This window comes from Zalophus californianus, chromosome 16 (genome assembly GCF_009762305.2).
Source record: "Zalophus californianus isolate mZalCal1 chromosome 16, mZalCal1.pri.v2, whole genome shotgun sequence".
Taxonomy (NCBI): domain Eukaryota; kingdom Metazoa; phylum Chordata; class Mammalia; order Carnivora; family Otariidae; genus Zalophus; species Zalophus californianus.
This window is the reverse complement of record NC_045610.1, coordinates 48,294,486-48,307,452: the sequence shown is the minus strand read 5'-3', so window position 1 is coordinate 48,307,452 and position 12,967 is coordinate 48,294,486. Positions and strand designations below refer to the sequence as shown.

Genomic DNA, 12,967 nt, shown 5'->3' with positions numbered 1-12,967 from the left:
AAATGGAAGGCAGTTCAAGATTCCATGAAAACCAAAGTTGAATAGGAATGTTAAGAATGCCCTCTTAGCCAAGGAGTAGGTGCCCCAAGGAGAAAAATATTTATGTAGTCCTAATAATGTAAACAATACATTGATTTTCAACTTTTAGAATCAACCTATAGACAAAGCACAGAAAGATTTAATTTAAAATTAGAAGTAAAACTTGGATTCAAGAAGGGAGGCAGGAAAATGGTTATGTGAGCTTAGTTCTCATTTGCTGGAACAGGATTGAAGCGATACGAAGTTGATAAAACAAGAAGTATCAGTATAAGAAATCTACCTACCCAAGAACTGAAGTTCAAAGTAAATGGTCCTAGGGAGCCTGGACTCCAGGTGGGGTAAAGATTAGGGTAGAGGACCACAACTCAGTTTAAGTCTCTCCCTGCTTTTTTATTTGCACCTCATGCAGTTCTTCCTTCAATTCAGTTTCTAAAATTGCTTTTTTTTTTTAATTGGAAAGGCTTTAGCCTTGGGCGGTAACTGTGAGGTGGAAGCTGGGGATATGAATCCCACCCTGCTGCCGGGCTCGCAGGCCGAACCCAGAGTGGGGATGGTAGCAGCTGCCGCTGGAGAGGAGAGCGTCTGTGGGCCTGTGACAAAACAAAGGAATTGGGGAAAGGAGAGGAGGGCGGCCCAGGGGCTGGGTCTGCACAGTAGAGGGGCCCGCTTAGGAGAGCCTGCCACCTAGTTATTTCTTGTAGCTTTTGATTTTCTTTGAGTTTTACATCATTTTCATTAAGAAACATAGGAGCAAATTGAGAAGTTGGCTCAGTTCTATGAAATGAAATGAACTGAGATTTTAGGGAATTTTTGTTGATTTCCAGGGTTAAGGCAGAATGAGACATATATGTAGCCATTCATTGAAATTTGATTGATTTATGGGTTTCCAGTATTTCCTTTGCCATATTCCCCATTTTTAATTTATGATCTCCAGCATTGTTTGTACATTATTTTCATTACTGTACTTTGTTATAATTCATCATTTATACCATCCATGTTCTTTCTTTTCTTACAGATTCTGATATCTTTAGTCTGAATTCTTAACTGGAATCAGAACTGGATGTTGGGGTCACTCTTTCTTTTATTGTACCACGTGATTACCTAATTCAGAATTGCCCCCAAAAGTTCATTAGTTAATATAATTTTTTAATGTTGAAAATATATGTATAGTAGTAAACAGTTTATTCTAGCAGCCATGTTGAACAATGTATTTAAGAATTGTAAACTCCTGGAATACTGTATTTATATACACTATTGCAATAGACCATACTTTGACTTAGTCCTGGTAACTGTACAGTAATTTGGTTTTACTAACGAAAGTTGTGAATAAAACTGTGAAACTAGAAAGGAGACTTTCTGGACTTTAACAGAAAAATGTGATTTTTTAATACTGCTATTTCTTTTTTAATACAATTTTTTCTTCATATTCCCCCAAATCAATGTAAATAAGCACGCACACACACATGTCTTTACCACAATGGTAATGCTTCTGTAAATGTTTCTATCTGTCCCTCTGGCTAAAAATGTATAATCTTTATTAGATGAATATATATATATATATATATATACATATACATATATATATATTTTAATAATGGCCTTTTCCAGTGAACTATCATGTTTCAGTGTACAGTGAAAATTTCTATTTTAGGTTAAAAATTTCTTACTCGTTCTCATATATTTGCTTGCCAAGGGCGAATGAAAGAACATGGCTGCTTCCCCCAGACAGACCGACCTTGGCATCCACGTAAAGCATCATTGTTTTAAAAAATGAAGGGTGCTTAATTGTTCCCTTTTTTCTGTATTCTGTAGGTCTCATAACAACAAACTGCAGTCTACAGCTTCTTAAAGTTCAGCGTGTTAACCTAACATAAAACACAGCAAGAATCTGGTTGTCTGAACTATTTTAAATTAAGGAGCCAGATGTTTTTAGTCAGGTTATCCTGACAAGACTTGACCTAAACTTCGTTTTTATTGGTCATAACAGTCCAATTATATTCTTGGCCAATTTTGTCCAACGGACAAGGGAAAAGCAAAGTCAACGTCACCATTATCTTGTCAAGATCAAATGGTTTTACTCTTGTGGCAGAAGCGGGAAAACTGTTTATTGAAAAAAAAAAAAAGAAAAAAGAAAGCAAGAAAAAAAAGATAATATGGGGTCAAGTGTAACTCCATGGAAATGCCACGTCTGCTCTTCAGTGAAGAAGCTGGTTTAGAGTCTCACAGAAAACTTTTGACTGTATTTATTTATTGTTGCAAAAAAGACGCTTTTTTATTGCTGCCCTCATTTGTCAGCTAATTATTTTTTCTTATAAAATCCAGCCCCGGTTACATGTAATCCATTCTGTATCTTATCATGATTCCTGTAGGTAAAAGTACAAGACGACCTCTAGATGTCTTTTCTTTCTATGAAAGGAGCTGCTATGTACACATGTGCACACACACATACACACACATACACACAACTGGGAATCAACAATGAGTTTATTGTTCATGGTAGATAAAAATTAAGCTTGCATAAAGGTTGGGCTAAGTAGTCCTGGACTACAGACTCTGTTGCCTTGAATATAACAGTACAGTTTGTCATTTACTCTGCACCAGGCTAAACTGAGTAAAATCTATTTGAAGGTATCTTGTTTGTAAACATTTGTCAGATTCTAATTTTTTTCTTTTTGTATTAAAATTCAACTATGGATGTATATGAAACAAAATAAATGGAGATCATTTTTCTCCCACAGATGGTGTCTTTGAATGTGCGCTAATGATTATCTGTAAGCCTTTGAGGGGAAAGGGAGGGCTGCAAGGCAAATAACAGGCTGAAGGATTTAAGTGTACCTGGGTTTCCTGAGGACAGTAGTGGCCCTTCATTTTATAATTCCCAGCCCACTGTCATCACATCAAAGAAGAACCTTCAGGGGTGCTAATCCTGTTGCATCAGTTGATCATACTAAAGGGTAATGTGGCAAAGTACACATTGCCTTCATCTGTACAGTATATAATACCAGGCAAATTATCAGTTACAGACAGCTGCTTCTGTTTTATGAAGGGCATTTTTTAAATTACTTCATCCATTTTGTATTTTTTGTTGGTTGGCTGAGTTGTTTGGGGGTTTTTCCCACATAAGAAAAAGTAGTGTAAGCAGTAGGGGCAAAATGGAGTCAGCAGAAGGTGTATTTTGCATGTTTTTCCTTTCGGTGTTCTAAACTTACACGTTGTATTACCTACCGCCTTGTGATAACAGCTTCTGTGAGATCTGCCATAGTTGGTTTATGCAGCTTTGCAAAAATTTTACTAGATTTTGCACTAATTCATGTTAGCTTTGTCCTGCCAGTTTCTGGAATTTGTCAAATCATGTTTTTAAGAAGTTTCCTTCTGTTTAATATCACCCTGCTATGCAAAACCTTTCCCGGACCTTAGTTTCTTAAAAGAAAGATGTTGCTCCAGTTCCCAGTTCTTCCTTATCACAGACTCAGGTGTGCAGGTTATTCTGGGTTAGTTTTATCTCATGAAGTCCATTCCTTTCTGTACCTAAAAATGTCACTTACAAACCTGTGCTTACCAACTTAAAGAGACTAATTGCTCAATATGAAAACATGGAAACAAAGTTTTGCTTAAAATACTAACATGGAAATAGTCAAATACAGGTTATTTTGTCCTTTTACTTTTAAAAAAAAATGTTACCTATTGTATGCACTGTGCTGATGCAAGAATCCTACATTTTAATGAATTATAAAATCATTCTGCATCTCGTCATGTCACAGTATTTCTGTACTATTTATTCATATATATAGAGAGAGAGATAGATATATATGGGCTTAATCATTTAAAACTTGTTGCGGCAAGAACTTTCCTACCTGTAGGCAATAGATTGCTATGTTTTTAACAGATTGTGGCAAATTCTAAACAGCAATTCTTTTTGTACGTAATAGGACATTTCATCCTAGAAAAATAAAGTAATGTTTTTGACATTGGATTTGGTGCAGTTTCTAATGAAACAGTGGTTTGGTTGGTTGATATATTTTCTGTAGCCATTGGCATTGCCAAATTGTACCAAAAAAGGTAAATTTTATGGGAATCCTCAGCCCAGGAAGAAATTAATTTCATATGTGTATTTAATAGTATAAAGCCTTTTGCAATTTCTGTCACCGTATAGACATTTTATAGTTTTATCAACTACAGAGCTTTAGTCTTATTTCAAAAGTAATTTTGGGGAAACATTCTTATAACACATAATGAGTTTCAAAAGCTGCTTTTCAATGAGTATTCTTTGACAAGCTCCTGCTAGTCAATAAGATATACATATCACAGCTATTTTACTTTGAATAATCCAAGTAGTAGAAGGCACATTTGTGATATGCGGTTAGGATTTTTCTATCCAGTCTTTAGACTTGTAAATACATGTACTTTGCATCAGATTTCCTTGACTAAAAGTATTATCGGTGCTTGTTATGTTTCATCTGTGAAGTTCACAATCCTTGAAAGCCTTTCATAATAAGTGTTTTCATAATACTGGTAAGGATTTTTTCTCCCATCCAGAGTCTGCAGGATCTGTATTTTAGTTAATGTCCTGCAATAGGTTAAAAAAAAAAAAAATTGTGAACTTTTAGAGATCTTTTCCAAAGTAAAACAATTGTCTCTTTATATTTCAAATGGCCTGGAGTGTTATTTAGAGACCCTGAGATTTGCTGTTGTTTATAATCTACCTTCCCAGAATCTGTAAATTGAGGTTCTTTCCCTATTGGTATTCATCTGTTGTGCGTTTCTGAGATTAGAGAGCCAGCCTGGTGGTGACTTTTTTAAAATGCGCATGGACGGGGGCGCCTGGGTGGCTCAGTTGGTTAAGCGACTGCCTTCGGCTCAGGTCATGATCCTGGAGTCCCGGGATCGAGTCCCACATCGGGCTCCCTGCTCAGCGGGGAGTCTGCTTCTCCCTCTGATCCTCCCCCCTCTCATGCTCTCTCTCTCTCATTCTCTCTCTCAAATAAATAAAATCTTAAAATAAAATAAAAATGCGCACGGACGGAGGACGGGCTGAACTAGACAGAGCTGCGCAGTTATCCTGGCTCCCACTCTTTGTGATTTGAGGCTGTTCCTTGGAAGCCTCCAGTTTCTCATTCCGAAAGTGAGAATGGTGCTGTCTCATGGACAGAGCAGTGTCTTGTGAGTGCTTGGGGGTAAAGAGCCAGCTGAGAAGTATTTTTAATAACCTGAAATATTCTGAGGTTACTTCTGGATACTTTGAGTAAGCTACGGAAAAAGACATTTCTTATAAGATCACACCCCCAGTTGGTCCAATTTAGACCAAATTCAACTAAAGAGAAGCTTTAAATGATAAGGTTCTGGACCTGAAATTGGGTGGCAGTTGCTTGGTCAGTTTTTAGGTGTTTACATATACGTGTTTTTGATCAACCTTAAAAATGATTGAAGGGATGGTCGTCTGGGTGGCTCAGCTGGTTAAGTGTCTGCCTTCGGCTCAGGTCATGATCCCAGGGTCCTGGGATCGAGCCCTGCATCGGGCTCCCTGCTCCACGGGAAGCCTGCTTCTCCCTCTCCCGCTCCCCCTGCCTGTGTTCCCTCTCTCGCTGTGTCTCTCTCTGTCAAATAAATAAAATCTTAAAAAAAAAAAAAAAGATTGAAGGGAAATACAAACAGTGCCAAGCGATATCTTTAAAAACTTAAAAGTTAGTACCAAATAAAGGTATATATTTTGTATAGACCTAAAAGCAAGACAAGTACTTTTTTCTTGAGTTCTAACAGCTTAATTCAAAGGAGGGATGCTGCTGAGTTCCTCTTGAAGGCAGTGGAGTATTTTACTGATGAGGGACTAGTACACGAGCATACAGCCTTTGATAGTCTTTGGAGCACAAATCCATGTGCTAAAAAAGAAATCTTTCAGTAGGACAAAAGGAATGGGAACTACGATGAATTGGCTACTTAAAATTTTCCATAAAATTAAAGATTGTATCCAAGGTAATGACTGAACATTGAAGATGAGATTCTTAACCTTTTTTGCCTAACCCGGGATTATTGCTGCCTCCTGTGCACACACCCCCTCGCCCACCCCTGTTCTGCCTCTTTTGAGCTTCACCTGTCTCTCCTTTCGACCCGGTCTTGAATGATGGCTGTAACTCTGATGGGGCAGCTTCTGAAAAGCTGGCCTGCTTGTGTCTGCCCGCGTGAACACACTCACGTACAGCCTCCAGCTCTCTGGCCCATTACAGGATTCTGTCCCTGCGTGTGATTCTGCAGCTCCTCAGAAACGGAGCATCGTCAAAGTGGTCTCACCAAACCCTCACCCTCGGGCTTACGGAAAAGCAATTTAACTCTTCCCTTCACGTTCTAACTTGGCGACCATCCAACCAATTGTTTATCTGGCCATTTTGCAGTTTTCTTCACCATGTTATTCAAGATCACCACTTAGTCTTTTCACATTTAAAAATTCGGCTTTGGTTTTTGTGCCTGGTGCTACTTATTACCTCAGTTAATGTTTATCCTAAAAAAAAAAAAAAGCCAGAAGCTCTTCAATCTCTTACTCTCCTGCCAATAGTTCGTGTTATAATGAATGCAGCTGATTCATTCCCAAGAAGCAATTCTAGCATGATTTTTAGTAAGTTTGGGCAAGACTCATTTTTGGAAAACTCTCTAAAAATCCCTCAGTAATGCTTTACCACAGAACAGTCAGAAGCTCTCAAATGTTATTTTCTCTCTTTGCCCCCTGTTTGGGACAAATGAGAGTATCGCCCATCACAATCAGATGTCATGTCTTAATGTTACTGCTACTAGCTTCCTTGTGGATGCTTGACTGTCATGTCCTCAACGTCCTTTAGGTGTAGTGTGCTTCTGTTCTGTATGGCCAAAGACTACCTAAAGACACATCTTGAGCTCCCTGAGTGCCTCTCCTCTGAGACCAGAATAGGCTGGGGTTGTTTTTTTCCTCTTTGGTACAGTTCTGTTTATCTTTCCTTAGGCAGTAATCTTCAGCTGTGGAGGATCTGTCTCTATTCACGTGTTTCAAATTAACTGATAACACAGCTTGGTCCTCTAAAAAAAACTGTTAATGTCTTTGTGGATTCAAGTATAAAATCAGTATTAAATTCAGCTAATGATTAAACCTTTCCCAAAGCAACTGAAAACATGTTTAAAATTCACATACTTGCAAGCTGTCATTGAATATTGGTTCCAGGGTTTTTGGAGTAAGTTTGAGAAAGGCTTTTTCCCAAACCTTTAGGGCTCCGTGAGGCTAAAAAAACCAGGTGCATCCAAGATCTGATTTCAAGGCAAGATTTACTACTTTACGAACACAAACACGATACTTGGTCTTAACAGAAAAATGACATCAGATACACCCAGAATATGTTTAGCATTGGGATAGTTGCCAGTTTGGCACAAGACATATGAGGAGCAGGGAGGCAAAAAATAAACTATTTCTTACATTTTGGTACATCAGGAACACTTGTTCGAATAATATTTTGCTCGAATTAAGCCCGTTAGTACTCTTTTAAGTGTAAAACTGTAATACTTGTCTTGAGTTCTGACCCTAGTGTTTGATCTAAATGACATTTCATACAATGTCTTTTGACTAGTGCACTGTTCTGTACAGAATTTAAAATGTGATGGTTTTAGTATGAAACTTGGTTTGATATGTGATATAACCTATTCAGAGTTGTATATTTAAAATCAAGGAAATTTGTGTGTGTGTGTGTGAACTATTTCTACTGAAGAATGTATTTAAATTAAAATAATTAAAAATAAACCCCATGAAGCAGTGATCTGCTAACTGGACAGGTCAGTTACCTGAGCCGTGTGAATAACTTTGCCAGGGAGCTCAGAAGCATGCCACTGAAGAGGCATTTTGCAAATAAGAAAGTGGCAACTTCAACATTAGAGTTGGAACTACACAATCAGTTCCAGAAGGAGCTGTGTGCCCTACTCCACAGGAAGACCCCATTCCGTGAAGACAGACCTGTCCTGTCTCGTTGCTGAATACAAGTCTCTTACAATCCAGCAGTGCAAGGGTAGTACATTTCAAACGCACTGGGTGTGAATTGCACTTTGAACTTGCCCATCCCTTTTTCGGTTAAATCTCTTCACATAGCTACTGGGGCTCCTGAGCAGTCCATCTCCTGGTCGGAGCCGTCCCCGCAGGACCTGGAGCAGAGATGTAGGGAGCTGCCGTCTCTTGTGGTAGATGTGACCCATCACAATATACCTGCTGCCTGAAAAAAAGTAACCAAGATGTAAATTCGTAGTGTCTCTTAAATGCCAAGAAACAGTAAGAAAATGCAAGGCCGGCAAGGAATGCCTAAGCTTGAATCTATTATCTTGCTGCACATGTTAAATCTCAGACATTGCACCCTCAAACAACAGGGGGAAACAGTCTAGTGGCCTTCAGAAGATAACCAGATAATCAACCTGTAACCAGCCAACATCACAGAACAAAGGTCCTAATCACAGTGTATCAGGAGGATTTTCCAGAGCACACCTCTAGAAAGATGCGGGAGTGGGTATTTACCCCCCTCCAAAAAAAGGCCATGCTAAACTTTTTCTAAAAGCCTCTTCTGTGTCCCTCTAGCAACCTTGTTTCGTTGCTCACTCCACTTAATCAACAAATATCTGAGGGCCCGCTTTGTGTCAATCCATGCTGTTCCCACCTTTAGCCAGAGGCACCGGGAGGCTGATGGAGCGTAAATCGGAGTGGCGGAAATAATACCTGTCGTCTAAATTCTATTCATTTTAGACTCCTCCTCCTCAAAAAAACGGTACTGGGGTAACAAACAGACCGGGCTCTGGCATCCAAGTTACAAGTGGTGGCATAAAGTCCGTATATAAAGTAGTGAGATCAGTTTCAATACCAGGTTTAAATTCTGGACATGGCTTATTGCAGCTGGAGGAGTCTAGGGCTAATATGTGGACTCGGAAGAAAAACCCGTCCGGAGTGATGTACAGGCGGTTCATCTTGTACAGCCCGTCCCGGTCCACCAGCAGAGTCACCAGCCGGATCCCTGTGCCGAGCACGTCCACGTCATGCACGATTCCGTTCACTGCTGCTTTCAAAAAACAAAGAGTTTGGAGAAATGCATAACGCTCATTTCCTCTCCTTCCCTAGTGAGTTTTGCACACATCACGAAATAGTCCACATGGGTCTGGGGACTGCAGGATCAAGTGAGTGGGTTTCTCCAGGGTCTGCCCTAGGGGAGTCCGCGAGCACAGCCCGGCGCTCTGGGCTCGGAAAGGCTCGCCTCGCGGCCTGGGCTCTGCAGCCCGGGCCCGGGAGGAGCTGCGGGGCGGAGCTCACCGAATTCGCTCGCGCAGTAGGACTCGCGCTCGTCCAGGTCCACCCTGCAGACGCGCGCGCAGGGCTCGGCGCCGGGCTCCGCGTCCCTCTGAGGCGGGCTGAGACGCGGCGGCGGCGCGGGCGCGGGCACGGGGGGCGGCGCGGCGGCGCGCGGCCGGTTGGGGTGGGCGGGGCCGGCGGGAGTCTCGGCGGCGCGCGCGGGCGGCCGCGCGGCCGGGAAGCGCAGGGCCCGAGCGCGTGAGCGCCGTGGGGAGTCCTCCAGCGCGGGCACGCGGCGCGGCGAGGCGCGGTTCTCGGCCTGCGCGAGGCGGGGGCTCGGCGGGCCAGCGGGCGCGCGCGCGGCCTCCCGGAAGCCGGCCCGGTTCTCGGCGGGCGGCGGGGGTTTCCGGCGTCGCGGGTCGGACCAAGCGCGGGGAACGGCCTCGGCTGCGCGCGGCCTCCGCGGGACCTCAGGGACCGACTGCGCCCGGGGCCCCGGCGTCTCCTCCGCACTCGGGCCGCCGCCGGGGTCGGGCTTCCTGTTGTGGGGCGGCGAGGCTGTAGGGGAAAAAAGAGGAGAGGCCGGGGAGGCCGTCAGGGGAGGAGAGGCGGGGAGGGGAGGGGAGGGAAAAGCCGAGTGGGGAGGGCGGGGTGGGGGGGAAGGTTAGAGGCGGGGAGGGGAGACTCTGTGGGGAGGGCAGGGGAGGCCGAGTGGGGAGGAGAGGAGAGGCGGGCGGAGGGTCGGAGAGGCAGATGGGCGGGCGGGCGAAGAAAGGGCTCTGGGAGGGGAGAGGAGATGGGGACAATGTAAACTTAGCAAGCACCTGCGAGAGGGGCGATGGGGGGCTGGGGGGAGGCCGGGAGACCTGGAAGTGAAGGGAAAGGAACGGGAGGGGGAGAGGAAGGCGCCCCTGTGGTAAGGAAGGCGCCCCTGTGCGCCACTCCGCTTCGGGTCCGAGTGGAGCACAGGTTTCCTAGGCCCCAGGGAAAGACTTGAGATGAGCGTCTTGCCCTCTAAGAGTGAGGCCAACTAAGAAAAATTTTCTCACCACATGGGAACATTTCATTTTCTTAAGGAACCTTTTCAAATCTATAGCTTTTAAAATTGCAACAACCTATTTGTTTTAGGACTAAACACAACTGTCAACTGTGGTTAAATAAACTCTTTTTGCCATTTCTTTAATATATATATAAACATCCGCCTTTTTGCTATGTACAATTTGTTGAGAAAGTACCAAGAGCAAACCCCAGGGGGAAAGGTCTCATATTACAGGTTCTCCTAATTGTTTAAGCGCCCCTGACAACAGAGCTATTTGGTTTTCCCATCCGTGTTTACACTGTCATCTTGGTCTCTGTGAGTGGATTTTTATCTGGCTTCTTGGACACCACTTACTAGTAAACTACAGCTAAGGAAGATTTTTAAAGCATGGCTGGGAGGCCAAGGCCCCTGGTTGAGTATGAAAGCACACCCACACCACTTAACATTTCCCCCTTCCCTGGTGGAGAAAAAATTCTCTTAAATGATACGGCATGAAAACAAATTTTTTAAATTATTAGTGATTTTCCCCAGCTCTGCAGACAGGTTAGTGAGCAAACTTCAGCCAGCTTGGAAGCTGGGCAACTTTCCATGCACAGTTACACAATATCACCTCCCCGTTTGCCTGGGTCCCAGTGCCCTCCAAAGAGGCGCAAGAACCTGTCTTTATTTTTCTTTTTCTGTTGTCTCAACGGCTGGTTTTCCGCATTTCTCTCCTCTTGCATCGAAGAGCTTGGTCTCCCCCCTCGCAGCTCTTTCAACACTTCATTTAAAGTGATTTATCTTGCCCAATTGACAATCTCCTTTAAAATCAGCTTTCACCCAGCAATAATAGCTGGTTATAGTTCATGTTTTTGCAAAGAGGTTGATTCTGACTCATTATGTCCAACGTTGTCCCATACACAGCTGAATAAAGTTCTGGTAGATATCCAATTCCTGACTGTCAACTGTTGACCTCACAACTGCTTCCCCATTGATATCACCATCTGTTGTCATGGGAAAGATTGTCTGATATTTGGGTTAAATGCCACTGAAGTCATTCGATTTCCATGTGGAAAAATAACCCAAAGTAAATTGCCCTGTGAGGTGCGGAAGCTGTTTTTCCCAGAGATAGTGAATCGAGCAGAACATCCAAATCAAAGCAAAACAAAAACCTCTCCCCGCAGAGAATCCCTTATTTCATTCCCTCCGTAACTTCTTTTCGTCTCATGCACGAAAGTGTGTGTGTGTGTGTGTGTGTTAAAGACTCAGGTATCCCCCGGGCCATTCGCTGGGGCTTGCCGCGAGAGGGGAGAAATGTCCGATTTGGGCTCCCCTTCGCCCTCAGCCGCGGCGGGAGCACCCAGCGCCCCGGACCGCCCGCGGCACCCGGGCCCCCGCGCAGGGCGGACCCCGCGCTCCTCCCGGCGCCCGCCGCCCGCCGCGTCCTGCGAGCCCGGCCCGCACGGCGCCCGAAAGGCACGCCGCGACCCCTTTTGACACTTTCCCTCCTCTGCGATGGAGCAACTACTTAACATGCAAAGTTTTCTCCAGCCTGCCCGGCTCGCTCGAGATCATTTCAGTAGCTGAACTGGCTTCTTTCCGAAAAGGCTGCCAGGACACACAAAATCTTGGGGACACAGTTGGCTCCTTTCGAACACGAACACGGACCCGAGTCCCCTCTCCTGCACGCTCTGACCCCTTTCTTGTCCCGCCCTTCAGCGCGCCCTCTCCCCCGTCCCCCACCCCCCACCCCAGCCCTGCTCCTCTCCCAGGACTCAGCATTTCGCCGATCTTACCTTTTCTCTCCGCCACTGGGGCTTCGGGAGATGATCCAACGATCAAACAGAGGAGCCAGAAAGCTCTAGCTGTCATTTTCGTAGACACGGTTCCCAGGCTCTAAAACTGAGCCTGGGCTTTTGCTCTTTCTCTCCCCCCACCCCTTCTCCACACCCCCACCCCCGTTCATGCTAATGAGGGGCAGCCTTTGGGGAAACGGGAATCACTCACTGAACAGACCACTGGAACAAAACCGAGCTGCAGGGAGTTCTCCCACTTCCTAAGGGGGACAAGCACATGGCCTCTCAAAGTTGTCCCTGCGAATGTCTGTGGGCAGTGACAACATCAAATCCTAAACTTGAAACCCGTGTGGGTTTGCGCACTGGGGAAGGGGGGAGGGGAGGGTGGGGCAAGTGGAGAGAATAAGGGTGTTGAGGGGCTGAGGGACAGGGTGGGGGAGAAGGAGTGATAGGAAGTTTTTTCCAGATTAAGTCAACAACAAATAGGCAGATTAGTGCTGAAGACAATTTGGGCTTGTGGAAGGGATTCAAGATGACAGGAAAAAATTCATCGGGGAATGTGTCGGGGGTTCTGAGAGAAACCAAGCCTAGGTTTGGTTAAACTATTTTACTATGTATGCCATTTTTATATTCTAGAACCAGAAGGAAAAACAGCCTTGAGCAAAATACTCTCTCTTCTCCCTTCTCCTTTCCCTTTTTTTCTTTTTTCTTTCCTCTCTCTCAATTGAAATTAGTCTCTCGTTGGCTAGATTCATCAAGCCCATGCTGAGTGCTTTTTACCCAACCAGGTGCTAGGAGATAAAAATGAGAAAAACACCTCCCCAGCTCTCTTGTGATGGC

The 12,967-nt window shown here is 44.3% G+C and overlaps 2 protein-coding genes across 11 annotated transcripts in view; one reads left to right on the top strand and one right to left on the bottom strand.

Moving 5' to 3' along the window:
• The window catches only part of BPTF (bromodomain PHD finger transcription factor), a 148,124-nt gene extending 145,348 nt beyond the window's left edge, over positions 1-2,776 (top strand). For 8 of the 9 annotated variants that reach the window (XM_027625141.2, XM_027625142.2, XM_027625145.2 and 5 more), the window contains one exon: positions 1,852-2,776. In XM_027625141.2, coding sequence (XP_027480942.1) covers positions 1,852-1,888 — 37 coding nt within the window. In that variant the 3' untranslated portion in view covers positions 1,889-2,776. Of the gene's footprint in view, positions 1-1,054 lie in introns of all 9 variants that reach the window. The other variant, XM_027625144.2, reaches the window with a different exon arrangement.
• Positions 2,777-7,306: 4,530 nt separating this feature from the next.
• C16H17orf58 (chromosome 16 C17orf58 homolog) lies at positions 7,307-12,434 on the bottom strand. Of its 2 annotated transcripts, XM_035724390.1 has the most exons (4): positions 12,128-12,434; positions 9,335-9,871; positions 8,892-9,083; positions 7,307-8,255 (listed from the first exon to the last, which is right to left on the bottom strand). In XM_035724390.1, the coding sequence occupies exons 1-4, from the start codon at positions 12,201-12,203 to the stop codon at positions 8,065-8,067; spliced, it is 996 nt and encodes a 331-aa protein (XP_035580283.1). In that variant the 5' UTR covers positions 12,204-12,434; the 3' UTR covers positions 7,307-8,064. The 2 variants fall into 2 exon arrangements, with proteins under 2 accessions (XP_035580283.1, XP_027480337.1); XM_027624536.2 differs by lacking the exon at positions 9,335-9,871 and having other exon boundaries at positions 12,128-12,430.
• Between the last annotated feature and the right edge of the window lie 533 nt (positions 12,435-12,967).

Coding starts and splice junctions, on each gene's coding strand:
- C16H17orf58 (XM_035724390.1), bottom strand. CDS start 12,203: ATGACAGCTAGAGCTTTCTGGCTCCTCTGTTTGATCGTTGGATCATCT. Junction 9,084..9,334: donor CTACTGCGCGAGCGAATTCG/GTGAGCTCCGCC, acceptor TTTTGAAAGCAG/CAGTGAACGGAATCGTGCAT. Junction 8,256..8,891: donor ATGTCCAGAATTTAAACCTG/GTATTGAAACTG, acceptor ACTTTTTTTCAG/GCAGCAGGTATATTGTGATG.